This window comes from Carica papaya, chromosome 4 (genome assembly GCF_054855325.1).
Source record: "Carica papaya isolate Zhongbai chromosome 4, ASM5485532v1, whole genome shotgun sequence".
NCBI classification, from domain to species: Eukaryota; Viridiplantae; Streptophyta; class Magnoliopsida; order Brassicales; family Caricaceae; genus Carica; species Carica papaya.
Genome location: NC_142312.1, coordinates 24,389,131 through 24,402,428, shown reverse-complemented (window position 1 = coordinate 24,402,428; position 13,298 = coordinate 24,389,131). Strand labels below are relative to the sequence as shown.

Sequence of the window (13,298 nt, the reverse complement as noted above, 5' to 3'; positions counted from 1 at the left end):
TCAGATCTAACAACATAAAGTGTGTGAGAAGATAAAGTTAATAATTTTTTCTCTCTAAAAATCAATAATATATATAATTTCAAGATGAAATTTGTTTATTTTTTCTTTTAGTTATTCATATTGTTTCCTTGAATTCTTTGGGGCGGTAATCCACTTTTCACTTTAATTAATTAGGAATTGAATTCCTACCTCCTAGAAATTCAAAGTAGGGATGGGGATAACTCAGAAAAACATTTGTGCTACTTGTGCACATCAAGGCTAATAGGAAAGTAGAGCTAGAGACTGAATGAGTTGAATGGGAAATGAGCTAGATGGAAAATGAAGTTCTACATATTTTAAAATATGAATGACAATGTTTGTAATTGATAACATTTGATTTCAAAGAAAGGTCAAAGGTTGAAGGTCGAAAGCCGAAGGAAGGCGTGGGTGAAGGCGAAGGTCAGCCTGTAACTAGTCAAAGTCTAGCCCACAAGGAGGTCGAAGGTCAAAGGCATTTCGCTTTTAAGAGTACCATGTGTTGTAAATTCGCAGGCATATTCTCTTACGACAAATGTTCCCAAAGTAGACGATTTTTGTCCATTGAAAGGAAAACATTTGATATTGTCTGTGAAGGGAACTATCTCAAAAAATTGCATGTGAAGGGAATAGACTAGAAGGCATTAGGGTAAGCGAGAATGGGAGAGGTTTTTGGGCATTAATCACGTTTTAGGAGGACAAAGTGGAATGGTTGTTGGGCGCGTTTCAGGATTTTTACTTGTCAAAAAGAAAAAAGACATGGGGTTGGAGTATGAGCGGAAGAAGGCATAAATTGTTGGGGCGCTGAGTAGGAATAGGAGGGGAAGGTTTCTGGTTCTCATAGAGGTAAAGGGGGACACAGTGAAATGCATTTTAATGCCGGAAGGGTCGCAGGCTGATGGTTGGTGGAGATTGATGGTTAAGTTGCTTGATTTAGTGGGGTGGAAGTGTCAACCACCAAGGAAGGTTAGGAGGATCGGGACAGTGGGCAGATGCAAACAAAGAGCATGATTCGTGGAAGCAATGAGTCTCCAGAAATCCTAAGTTGCCCGATATGTAGAATGGAGTTACGGGTGAGGGTCGAATCAAAGAAGGAAAAGAAGTTTTGCAGTGGGTTTGAAGGGTGGTGTGGGGAAGGAATTCACGTTGAGAAGACAAGATTCGGACTTGGAATTGACCAGGTCAAATTTAAATTTCAAAATTCCATTGTCCAAAACGCAAGGAGGGCAGGTCATTTTGATGAGGCCTAAAACTCAGAGGGGATTTGTCATTTTAGGAGTAAATTGCGCCAAATAGAGTCTCTATGAAGCGAACCAAATTTAAAATCAAAAGGAGAGGGTGGGCTGGTTAAACGGTTCACATGGGTGGAGAAGGAGAAGTGGGTTGAGCGAATCGGGCTGAAAACGAGTCTTAGGTTGATTTGGAGACCCATTTCCCAGAAAAGAGAGTGAAACATGCCATCGATAGTGGGGGAGGGAGAGTGTATGTGCATCTAATGGTGAAGGCGAGCATGAAGACCGTTTCCGATGGCTCAGAGAGAGGCAGTGTTGAAGGGGAGACAAGCCGAGCTCAAGAGGGGAAAGAAGTGTGCAGTGGGAAAGATTCAGGATTTGGAGTTGCAGAGGGTGACTAATTTGAGGCCGACGAACCAAAGGAGGGGATGATTGTTGTTGAAACTAGGAGGGGATTTGGAGTTGCATAGGGTGACTAATTTGAGGCCGACGAACCAAAGGAGGGGATGATTGTTGCTGAAACTAGGAGGGAAATGATGTTGGTGCTACAGAATAAGTTGGAGACAAAGGAGGAGACATAGGGAGAGAGGATTGGGGATTTGATTGATGAAGAAAATTCTAGATGGGTCTTGCAAAATGTCTAGAGAATCAGTTCTTTGTTAGGGGTGACATATGATGGTTTAGAGGAGCAGATTGTGAAACTCTTTAACCAAATAGAGGAAAGAAGGATGGAGAAGGCGAGGGTTGAGAGTTTAAAGTCAAAGATGAAAAGCAAGAGGAGATGGAGAGATTACGATATCCCGATGAAGGGGGATATGAGGAGGGGGACTGAATGAGAATTAAACATGTTTGGTCGTATCATTTCGTGGAATATAAGAGGTATTAATGATCATAAGAAGGGACATGTGACTAAGGGTTGCATGACCAGATGGAATCCTGATGTAATTTGCTCGTAGGAAACCAAGATGGAAATCATTTTTGTTGGGATTATTCGGACCCTGTGAAGTCTAAGATGATAGGGTGGAATACCTTCCAACTAGAGGAGCCTTTGAGAGAATTCTATTTTTATGGAAAGAGGGGTCTGTCAACTATTTGGAGGCTTTGGTGGGTGAATGGTTGTAGACCTCCATAAATTACGATATCCCGATGAAGGGGGATAGGAGGAGGGGGACTGAATGAGAATTAAACATGTTTGGTCGTATCATTTCGTGGAATATAAGAGGTATTAATGATCATAAGAAGGGACATGTGACTAAGGGTTGCATGACCAGATGGAATCCTGATGTAATTTGCTTGCAGGAAACCAAGATGGAAATAATTTCGGTTGGGATTATTCGGACCCTGTGGAAGTCTAAGAAGATCGGGTGGAATACCTTCCAACTAGAGGAGCCTTTGAGAGAATTCTATTTTTATGGAAAGAGGGGTCTGTCAACTATTTGGAGGCTTTGATGGGTGAATGTTCCATCTCCTGTCTATTTGAAGATTGAAGAAATGGACAAAAATGTATATTCACCAGTGTACAACAGAGGTGAAGGGAGAGAAAAAGGGCTGCTATCGAAAGACTTAAAAGACTGTAAACTAAAATTGGAATAGCTATGGGTGGTGAAAAGGGATCTTTGACATGATTTTACAAAGCACTTCTCATGGCTATGCGCTGAAGAATTCAAGGAAACTCTGGACATAATAGATTTAATGAATTTGCCTCTTAAAGGTGATCAGAGATTCAACCTGGCATGCTCTAGAATTGATAGATTTTTGGTATCGGTGTCTTGTCAGTTACAAACAACTGGCATGTGCCAATAACTTCTTCAATGGACCATCTTTGATCACTTTTCTATTTGCGTACTTTCCGATGGATTTAAGTTGGGTCTCTGTCCTTTCAGATTTGAGGACAAGTGGCTCATAGTTAATAGTTTCTGTGACAAGGTCCAAGATTGATGCTGTTATTAATATTATATTTTACACTTTATATTTTTAAAAAAATTACAAATTATTGTTTATGTTCATATTCCAAATGTTATTAGTCACTTTCTATGTGGCACTCAGGAAGACAAGCCCATTACTGCAAGAAATAGGTGGGTGGGAAAAGTTAATTTTGTTGAGATCCGATCATTCTGGCACATTTTCAGGAGCTTTGATAGGATGTGGAGTTTTTTTATTCTATGCTTACAGGTATTTACATCCTTCCACTGCATTTTTCATGTACTTTCTGTTCATGAATTAGCATGGTCCTTGATGGTGGATGCTTCTTGCAAGGTTATGATTATTGTCGCTTGGAATGGCTCGGGGCAACCAAGTTCAATCTTTACTGGTGATGTATTCAAGAAAGTTCTTAGTGTATTTATAACTGCTGCAATATTGAAGCTTGGACAAGGTATATCAATATGGCTAACATTTGACTTAAAAATAGATGTTTTAAAGTTGCTTGAAGAACTTAGATGTCAATTTAGAAGTAAACAGTTATAATTTTAAGATTGACATGTACTGCAAAAAAATAAGTATTTGATTGTATTTTGCCAAAAGATATGCCACGACCTGATATTTGATGCTGACTTGCTAGTATGGTGTGTGGAAATATCTATTTCCCCAATATGGATAAATCATTTGGCATTTTTGTCAACGTCACCTCAATTTAATCTAGTTTTTAGTTTTGAGCTTCATTATAGACCTTAAAAATCCTCTTCTTGCTTTTATTTGGTTTTTCTTAGATATATTAACTTTTGCTAGTTTTGCAAGTATGTGCTTGTTGATCTCATAGTGAAATGTATGCTGTTGTCACCCAAGTGAAGGAGATAGATCTTTTACTTTGCTGTTGAGGATGAATTCTTGGCAATTCTTCTGTTAAATTTTGTTTTAGCTTGCTTTGTTTGGTTTCTCTTTTTCCTTTTCAGGTAAGTGTCTGGTTTTTATTTAGTCTAGTAGCTTTGCTCTCGTTTTTGCAAGGGTGGACTTAACGATCAAATAGCACAATCTAAAACAATTACCCAAGACAGAAGGGATATATCTATTCTTTTTCTCTGGTTGGGTGAAGCCTGTTCATTATACTTTCTTTTTTCTTTTCTGATTTCCCGGGACTCCTGTCTCTTAAATTCTTGGCCTTTTTGTTGGGTCTCCTGGGGGTGGGGGGGGGGAGTGCTGGTGCGTTAAGAATGCTTGATTTTTCTTTAGTATACTAACTTTCATTATATTGCATTCCTCAAACTACTAGAGCTGTGTATGATCTGTTTCCTTCTTAACTAGTGCAGCTGTCCTTGATGTCATCCTCAGTTTTAAGGCTCAACGGAGCATGTCATTTCATGTCAAGTTAAGATATATTTTGAAGGTTGTTTCAGCTGCAGCATGGGTGATAGTCCTACCAGTTACTTATGCCTATACCTGGGAAAATCCTCCAGGATTTGCTCAAACCATCAAAAGTTGGTTTGGCTCAAATTCAAATTCACCTTCCTTGTTTATATTGGCTGTTGTTATCTACTTGTCACCAAATATGCTAGCAGCTATATTGTTTCTTTTCCCCTTCGTTCGCCGGTTCCTTGAGAGATCCAACTATAAGATCGTGATGCTCATGATGTGGTGGTCACAGGTCTTTTACCTTTCATTTGCCTTTGTCCTAAATTGTTTTGTTTGTGTGTGTTACTTGTATTTTTATGTTGATAATTTAATTAGCTCAATAATATTCAATATTTTTCTGGACACTATGGGTCCTTTATACTAAGTGTTAATTATCCCTGACATCTTGCAGCCACGGCTTTACGTTGGAAGGGGAATGCACGAGAGTACATTTTCTCTGTTCAAGTAAGAATGTGATTTTTGAGTGTGGATACAACTGCCATTTTCATATGCTTAATCATGATATTTGTGTCCAATTCACATTGTTTCAAATTTCAGATACACACTCTTCTGGGTTCTGCTTATAGTTACAAAGTTGGGTTTTAGTTACTATGTTGAGGTTTGTGTTTCCTTCATCCAGGGATCTTTAATTACTTCTTCTTCTGGTAATCAATAATATATGTCCAACAATTAACAAAAGGAAATGCTAAGATGGACTAAAGTGAAGTATAGACGGAGATGAATTTGTTTAAGGAACCCACAGATTATGTGAACTGCGATTCTGATCCATTCTTTTTCTTATTCTTGTTCATTTTTTAATTTTTGATTGCTGTTCTAACAGCTCTTTCTTGGCAACAGATAAAGCCTTTAGTAGGTCCGACAAAGTCTATTATGGAAGTACGGATAACTAATTTCCAGTGGCATGAATTCTTTCCACGTGGTACTGAAACATGAAGATGTGCCTTCTATTTGCAGTAACTTATTGAAGGGGAAATAAATCATAATAAAGGCTCATTTTTCTATTTATCTTGCAGCAAAGAACAATATTGGTGTTATAGTTGCACTCTGGGCCCCAATTATTCTTGTATGCATAATGTTCACTTGTATTTAATCGATTTACTCCATTTACATAAATTTCTGTTAGCTGAGTTCTGTTAGTCCTTTTTTCTAGGTCTATTTTATGGATACGCAAATCTGGTACGCCATATTCTCAACGTTATTTGGGGGTATTTATGGTGCATTTCGCCGGCTTGGCGAGGTTTGTTCTCTTGCATATCTGAACTTCAAATATTAACTACAATTTTGTTATTTTTTATTGCTATCCATCATTAATTGGCTGAATAAAGGTAAATTTTTCTTTTTTTTATTGATGCTTAATCATGTCATTGATGTAACATTATTTTATTGCTTCCATTACTTTGTGGTCTTTTAACTACAGTTCCATTGATGATTTAGGTGCTGACAAGCGTGATAACTAGAAGTTGCATTATAGTATAATGCTATTCCTGTTGCTTTGATATATGGGAAGACATAAGAGAAAAATTTGTTCGGTCTTTATATCTCTTGTTCTAATGTTTGTTTATTGCAGATTCGAACATTAGGGATGCTCAGATCTCGTTTTGAATCATTGCCTGGTGCATTTAATGCCTGTCTAATTCCAGATGAGAAGAGCGAGCCAAAGAGGAAAGGACTAAGAGCCACATTCTCCTGTAACTATGCTGAGGTTGAGTATTTGGCATTTTCTAAGCTGGATTTAGTTTTGAATTTTGAAACGTAGCACATCCATTAAACTAGTAACACGGTGTTATTGCAGATCCCTCCTAACAAAGAGAAAGAGGCTGCAAGATTTGCTCAGTTATGGAACAGAATAATCAGTAGTTTTAGAGATGAAGATCTTATAGATGATAGGTACTCATACTTCAAAACCTCAATTCTTTCTTTTTTCCCCCAGCATACTAAGTCTTGTTTAATTTTCAGGGAAATGAATTTGTTACTTGTTCCATATTGGGCTGACCGTGATTTGGAACTTATACAATGGCCTCCTTTTTTACTGGCTAGCAAGGTTTTTTTCTTTCCATTCTTTATGGAATGTGGAACATTGTTGTTCAGTTAGTGATTCTCCATTTGTGCTATAGATACCAATAGCATTGGACATGGCAAAGGACAGTAATGGGAAGGATCGAGAGCTGAAGAAGAGGATTGAAGCTGACAATTACATGTCCTGTGCTGTTCGCGAGTGCTATGCTTCATTCAGGAACATTATTAGGTTCTTGGTTCAGGGGAACCGTGAGAAAGAGTAAGTTCTGTTCTGATAGAGGAAGCATAACTAGAGAGTATCTTGGACATAGAAATTCCTTCTTTACATCACTCATATTGTTAAGATTGTTTGTTGAAATGCACATTATAAGGATTGTTGCTAGGTTGGATCTAACGGACTCTAGAATTAATGACGTTTCCTTCAACGAATGCTTCCAGAGTTATAGAATTTATATTTTCTGAGGTTGACAAACATATACGAGATGGAGATCTGATTCGTGAATACAAGATGAGCGCTCTTCCTAGCCTCTATAACCATTTCGTCAAGCTGATAAAATATTTGGTAATCTTTGTAGTTTCTTTTTCATTTTTTTTTGAAGTTTGGTTCTGAATTAAGCCTTTGATCAATTGAATGCTTCCTTTTGCAGCTAGATAATAAAGCAGATGACAGAGATCAAGTGGTGATTCTTTTCCAGGACATGCTGGAAGTTGTTACAAGAGATATAATGATGGAGGATCATATATCAAGGTTTGGCATCTTGACATGATGCCTCAGCTAATGCATGCTCATGCCAAATCATTTATAGTATTGGTTTTTCCATAAACAGTTTGGTAGATTCAATTCATGGTGGAACTGGGAATGAGGAAATGATCCCCCTTGATCAACATATTCAGCTATTTGCATCTTCAGGAGCTATTAGATTTCCAATAGAACCTGTGACAGAGGCTTGGAAAGAAAAGGTGCATGGGCTTTGGTAAAGATGTGGCACAAGAGTCGAATTTCGTTTAGATAAAATTAAATCCTTAATTCCTACTTATGCTTACAGATCAATCGGCTGAATCTTCTGCTGAATACTAAGGAATCTGCCATGGATGTGCCATCCAACTTAGAAGCACGGAGGCGTATTTCTTTTTTCTCAAATTCTTTATTTATGGATATGCCTACTTCACCTAAAGTTCGCAATATGCTTTCATTCTCGTAAGTCTTCTTTCTGATTATTTTGGCTATAGTTCTGCATTTTGTGTTCTTTTTTTATTGAGACCTACTGGATTCCCCTTGTTCTCTTCTACTGTAGATCTGTAATTCTTTATTTTGTATTTTATTCTCTGCTAGTAGCTATCATATAGTTACCGACTAGCATGAGGAACATTATAACCGGAAGACTTTCTTTCTAAAGAGAAAAGTATAGTATTAAAAAGCGCCAACAAAAACTTTATAAGTCTATTAACATATCAATCAGGTCCCCTAAGTCCTTACAAGTGTAGAGAGGATGAGCTTTAATAAAAAAACTATGAGTTTGAAATTAAGTGTTAGTGAGTCTATCAAAACAATAAGATACTCATAAGATAGCCATAAAATAGCCAAAGAGATAAGAGCTAAGTTGTTGTAGCTTTTATCCCTGTGGATGCGTTTCCAAGCCTATATTTCCTATTTGGCTGAACTAGCCACAGCCCACTTCACCCCCATGAAATAAGTCCATGAGCTGGAAATATGTTCTGTTTTTCTTTTCTTTTCCTTTTTTTTCCCTCCTGAATCCTTCTAAAAGCTTGAGCTCGAGCTTGAGTTTGGATCCAAGCTTGAGCATGAATCCCCTATATGTGGCAAGCCAAAGTGGTTTATTGTTTTGATATATGAGTGTTTCCATAAAAAAATGAAGAGATTGAGATTTGATTAACCTAAGGAGTTATTAGTTCATTGGCTTTGGTCAGGATAAAACTTTCTGAATCATTAATTTTCTTTGCTGTAGTGTTTTAACTCCCTACTACACAGAGGAAGTTCTCTTCTCCTTGCATGATTTGGAAGGGCAAAATGAAGATGGTGTTTCTATTCTCTTTTACTTGCAAAAGATCTTTCCAGGTTCTTTCTTTTGTCATTTGATTACTGGAAAAATAAAATTCATTTGCTTTTCCCTCAAGATTCTTTTTACGTTGGTGCTTACGGCGCAGATGAATGGAAAAATTTTCTTGAGCGGGTAGAGTGCAAAACAGAAGAAGAAATTAAAGGAAACGAGGAACTAGAAGAGGAACTTCGTCTCTGGGCATCCTATAGGGGGCAAACTTTGACTAGAACTGGTAAACTTAATTCTAAAAAAATTTTATTTTCTCCCTCCTCCTTTCCCCTGTCTGTCTGCCTGCTTGCAGATTTGTATATATTTACCAGAATATATTTCTTCCTCGTTGCCAGTAAGAGGTATGATGTACTACCGGAAAGCTTTGGAACTTCAAGCTTTTCTTGACATGGCCAAACATGAAGGTATGTGCCCTTTCAAATGAGAACTTTTCTTTTTAAAATAAAATATAAATTATATTCACAAGCACCAAGGAATACAACCCATATACAAAGTATTTTTAAAAATTATCAAGACATCAATAGTCAATCCACTCTCCTAAATAATCAGTAGTAAGCAATGGTTAACCCTTAATAGAAAAATTTAGGGTCTGGAACCAGTTGGTCTTAAGAAGTGGAAGATTACAGCAATTTACTACTCTGTTTGACTAACATTAACTTGGCTGAACATAAAGATAAAAGGGTGTGAAAATTGGATAAGAAGAGGGATTCTCCATGAAATCTTTCTATAATTTTGTATGCAAGAGAGATGGCAGATATGGTATGACAGCACCTTTTAAGCAGATTTGGCAGTCCAAAGCTCCCCCTAGAATTGCTTTCTTTGCTTGGGAAGCCTCAAAAGTATGTATATTGACTCTTGACATGTTAAGGAGGAGAGCTAACATCTTGGTTAATAGGTGCTACTTGTGTAAAGCGGATGAAGAATCATGTTACCACTTGTTACTTGGGTGCCCAGTGACATACAACATCTGGTCTACTGTGTTTGGGGTTATGGGGCTGAATTGGGTCATAGTGGATAGTGTAAGTAAAGAGCTGTGCGTGGCTGGGTATTTATAAAAAGAAAGGGCATTTATTCCTTGTTCCACTTACATTTTTTGGGTAGTTTGGAAAGCAAGAAATACTAGAGTTTTTGAGGGAATAGAGACTTTGTAAACATTAGGGATAAATGGATTCATACTTTTGGTTTTAGTTTGTTAAGTCATGACATTAAAGATTGTGAAGATATTGGTTTAGTCATTGACCACTTGATTGATATGTAATTATTTTATATACAGGTGGTACGCCCTTATGCATAATAATATTTCACTTTTATTTAAAAAACAAAAGGAATCAGTTGGTCTTTAACATGTCAAAACTAGATTCTATTCCCTCAAAAGCCATTCTTTTCATTTCAATCCAGATAGGTAGCAGAGGGATCATTCTCAGCCTCTTATTACTTGGGATACCTTTCCAAGCTCGGAGCTCCTTCTTAACCGACCTAGCAACAACCTAGTTGAAGCCCAGCAAGCCATACACTAAACTCCAAAGCAAAACAAAAATGGGCACCATTCACAAATACGACTGCAGGATTCTGCATTCCTCTTACATAAGTCGTATGCATTCATAAGAATGTTTTCCCTCATAATCAACTTATCCAAAATTAGAATGCATTTTCAAGCAGACTCCCAAGAGAAGAAACCCACCCTTGGGCGCACTGATCTGCCGTGCAGGTTGGTCTTTCGTGCGCGCTGGGTGCTGGGTGTGCGCCTGGGCTGCTGCACGCATGTGCCTAGGTCGCGAAAGTGTCTTCCTGTCTTTGCATATGTGCATGTGCGCTGTGGCATGTGGGTGCTGCTGCTTGCACACGCCACGTGCTGTTTCATGCAGGCAACGATCCCGCGTGTGCGGGTGAATTTTCTCGTACATGTGGTGGTCCGCACATGTGCCAAAGGCAGGCCACATGCATGGACTGTCCGCGGATCTTCTGGGCCTGATTGCTTCTTTTAGGCCTTCTCTTGGGCTTCAATGGTGATCTCGTTATTCCACCACTCTCGAACGAAAAGATTGAAAATATTCAGTAACTTCTTGGCCCGGTTTCTTGTAATCGGACCTAGAGGCAATTGGATTTGGTTTCTTATTGGCCCTAACTCATCCTGGACACTTGTGTCTTTTCCTTTTTGAGACAGCTTGTCTTCGATGGCCTCTTGAGTACTTGTTGTGTATGGGATCACATCAATAGGTCTAGGAAAATTAATCTCTGAGTGATCCCTCTCGAAGCCAAATGTCTTGCCAAAAACTTATTCTGTCTCCAGTGCCAACCCTCCACCTGATATAATCTTGGAATTTATTCCTAGCATGCATATTTGTTTTTCACATCCCCGTCCCATGTGATCTAGTCAATGCTCTGGAATACCACCCGTTATTCACGGTACTAAACTTCGCTACTATCACTCTCCACTATAGGATACCGTTTCTTTCATGAATCTCCAAAACCACTTCCTCTGTAAAGGCAAATTCCTCTTCACTAGAGATCTGAACCCCAAATCTCCTCAAGACATTCCTTTTTGATCTTATCCCACGCCACCATGTGCTATCTCTTGTTATCCTCATATTCACCCCAAATAAATGTATACTGAATTGATTCTGGTCTCTTGGCAGTACTCAGTGGGATTGTCAAAAGGGACATGTAATAAATGGGTAGTTGGTCTATGTACTTTTGATGATGTGAATCTCCCCTCTTTGGACAGGATGTTTCTCTTCCATTCCACCAACCTCTCAAACTTCACCACTTGTAGATCCCGTATCTTCACATATTTATATTTATTTGATTATTAATTGCAATATCTATACATGTCTTTATACGTGCATAGTACAGATTATTAAACTCATTGCCAGTTTAACAAATTGAGTAATTATGAACCTTGGAATGATAGATTAAGATCGTAGTTAGCTAGAATGTGTGCATAAGGGTCATGGTATGGGGTGCAAATACGAAATACTATAGATGCTGCTAAATTTTGGTTCAAAGGAGTTTGGCTTAGTCAATACGCCGTTTTGATTCAAATTTCCTATAAACCACTTATTAGGTTTATTATTTGGATAATAATATTAGCACTGATTTTACAGATTCCCAAAGAACTGAATCATTAATATATTGTCCCAAGAAAGAAATATTGTTTGATGGAATCCTGTTCTTCACTTGGACTCCTAACTCCGGTATAACCTGTTACTAATTTAAAATTTCAAAGGAAGTTTGTTAGGATATATACTTTTCACCCTCTCTTTCCATACTTTACTTTTATGATCTTTGGAGTCATACTCTACCAATTGGCCCTCTTTCTTCATAATTCTGGTCCCTAACTTCTGAGATCTGGATTGACAAGCAGAACGAATCCAATCAACCCGTATCAAGAATCAGTTTGAAATATTTGGTACGTAAATCATAAGTAGGTTGAGTGGTTCTGGTAAACTATATACATATCGACAGCATGTTCATCAAGCATGGTGTGAAAGATTTCCTTTCAATGGCCAAGGATATCCTTACTGGTTTCCTTGAAGCAATGATCAGCAATAAGGAATATAATGATCAGACCTCATCAATCCCGCCTATAGCAAAATTGAACCTTGCAAGTGTGAACAAAGGAGGAAGGCTGCAATATATGTTAAATACTTATTAGGCTTGGATACCTACTCATGTTGCCTTAATTGTTAATTCTTTTGCCTTTGCTTTGGCTGTTGTTTCTTCTCAGATTTGATGGAAGGTTATAAGGCCATAGAATTGAATACAGAAGACAACTCAAAGGGAGAAAGATCATTATGGGCACAATGTCAAGCCCTAGCTGACATGAAATTCACCTATGTGGTATCATGTCAGCAGTATGGTATTCATAAACGATCTGGTGATCCTCGTGCTCAGGATATTTTGAGGCTTATGACAACGTATGTGTCAGGAAGTAATTTCCTTTTCAAATGCTGGTTTCAGTTTCTTTTAACTGGTAATTGTAATTTCAACTGGCAGATACCCATCCCTCCGTGTTGCTTACATAGATGAGGTTGAAGAACCGAACAAAGACAAATCTAAGAAGATAAACCAGAAGGTTTATTACTCTGCTTTGGTTAAGGCAGCACTGCCAAAGTCCATCGATTCTTCAGAACCAGTACAAAATCTGGACCAGGTAAAACCTAATTTGTATTTACTTTTAAGTTTATTTTTAAGGTAAATGACTGCTAATGTGTGTATGCATGAAGATAAATGCTTCAATATTCTCTATGAAAAGGCATTGTCTAAACCATGGATCTAAGATTAAGGAGAAACCAGTACAGTTTATTCACTTACGAATTTATAGAAATGACCATGAAAGTGGATCATACTTCTAAATTTGTTGTCTTTCTAAAAATTCTTTTGCCTGCTAAAGAATGAAGGACCTTCTGTCTTGGTGATGTTTTAACTGAAAAGTAGTGCATTTTGTTGGACCAAATGGCCAATCAGCTTCAAAAATCAATAACATGTTTGATCTTTTTTATGAACTACCAAACCTCCTTTCTTGTAATAAGAAAGAAAAAAGTTCCTTCACATGAAACCATGAACAACTGGTATAGCTTTTCACAAGACGAACTCCGTAAAAGCATGATAATCTTTA

The 13,298-nt window shown here is 37.8% G+C and overlaps 1 protein-coding gene across 5 annotated transcripts in view; it reads left to right on the top strand.

Annotated features, from left to right (window-relative positions):
• The window catches only part of LOC110822791 (callose synthase 3), a 42,667-nt gene that overhangs the window by 8,511 nt on the left and 20,858 nt on the right, over positions 1-13,298 (top strand). For all 5 annotated transcript variants that reach the window (XM_088218335.1, XM_088218333.1, XM_088218334.1 and 2 more), the window contains 21 exons: positions 3,294-3,419; positions 3,504-3,621; positions 4,493-4,827; positions 4,987-5,039; positions 5,133-5,193; positions 5,433-5,514; positions 5,609-5,658; positions 5,746-5,832; positions 6,163-6,297; positions 6,388-6,482; positions 6,552-6,636; positions 6,710-6,870; positions 7,050-7,173; positions 7,259-7,359; positions 7,439-7,571; positions 7,658-7,809; positions 8,579-8,688; positions 8,778-8,903; positions 9,016-9,084; positions 12,408-12,597; positions 12,677-12,833. In XM_088218335.1, the coding sequence (XP_088074461.1) occupies positions 3,294-3,419; positions 3,504-3,621; positions 4,493-4,827; positions 4,987-5,039; positions 5,133-5,193; positions 5,433-5,514; positions 5,609-5,658; positions 5,746-5,832; positions 6,163-6,297; positions 6,388-6,482; positions 6,552-6,636; positions 6,710-6,870; positions 7,050-7,173; positions 7,259-7,359; positions 7,439-7,571; positions 7,658-7,809; positions 8,579-8,688; positions 8,778-8,903; positions 9,016-9,084; positions 12,408-12,597; positions 12,677-12,833 (2,550 nt within the window). The remainder of the gene's footprint in view (positions 1-3,293; positions 3,420-3,503; positions 3,622-4,492; positions 4,828-4,986; positions 5,040-5,132; positions 5,194-5,432; positions 5,515-5,608; positions 5,659-5,745; positions 5,833-6,162; positions 6,298-6,387; positions 6,483-6,551; positions 6,637-6,709; positions 6,871-7,049; positions 7,174-7,258; positions 7,360-7,438; positions 7,572-7,657; positions 7,810-8,578; positions 8,689-8,777; positions 8,904-9,015; positions 9,085-12,407; positions 12,598-12,676; positions 12,834-13,298) is intronic.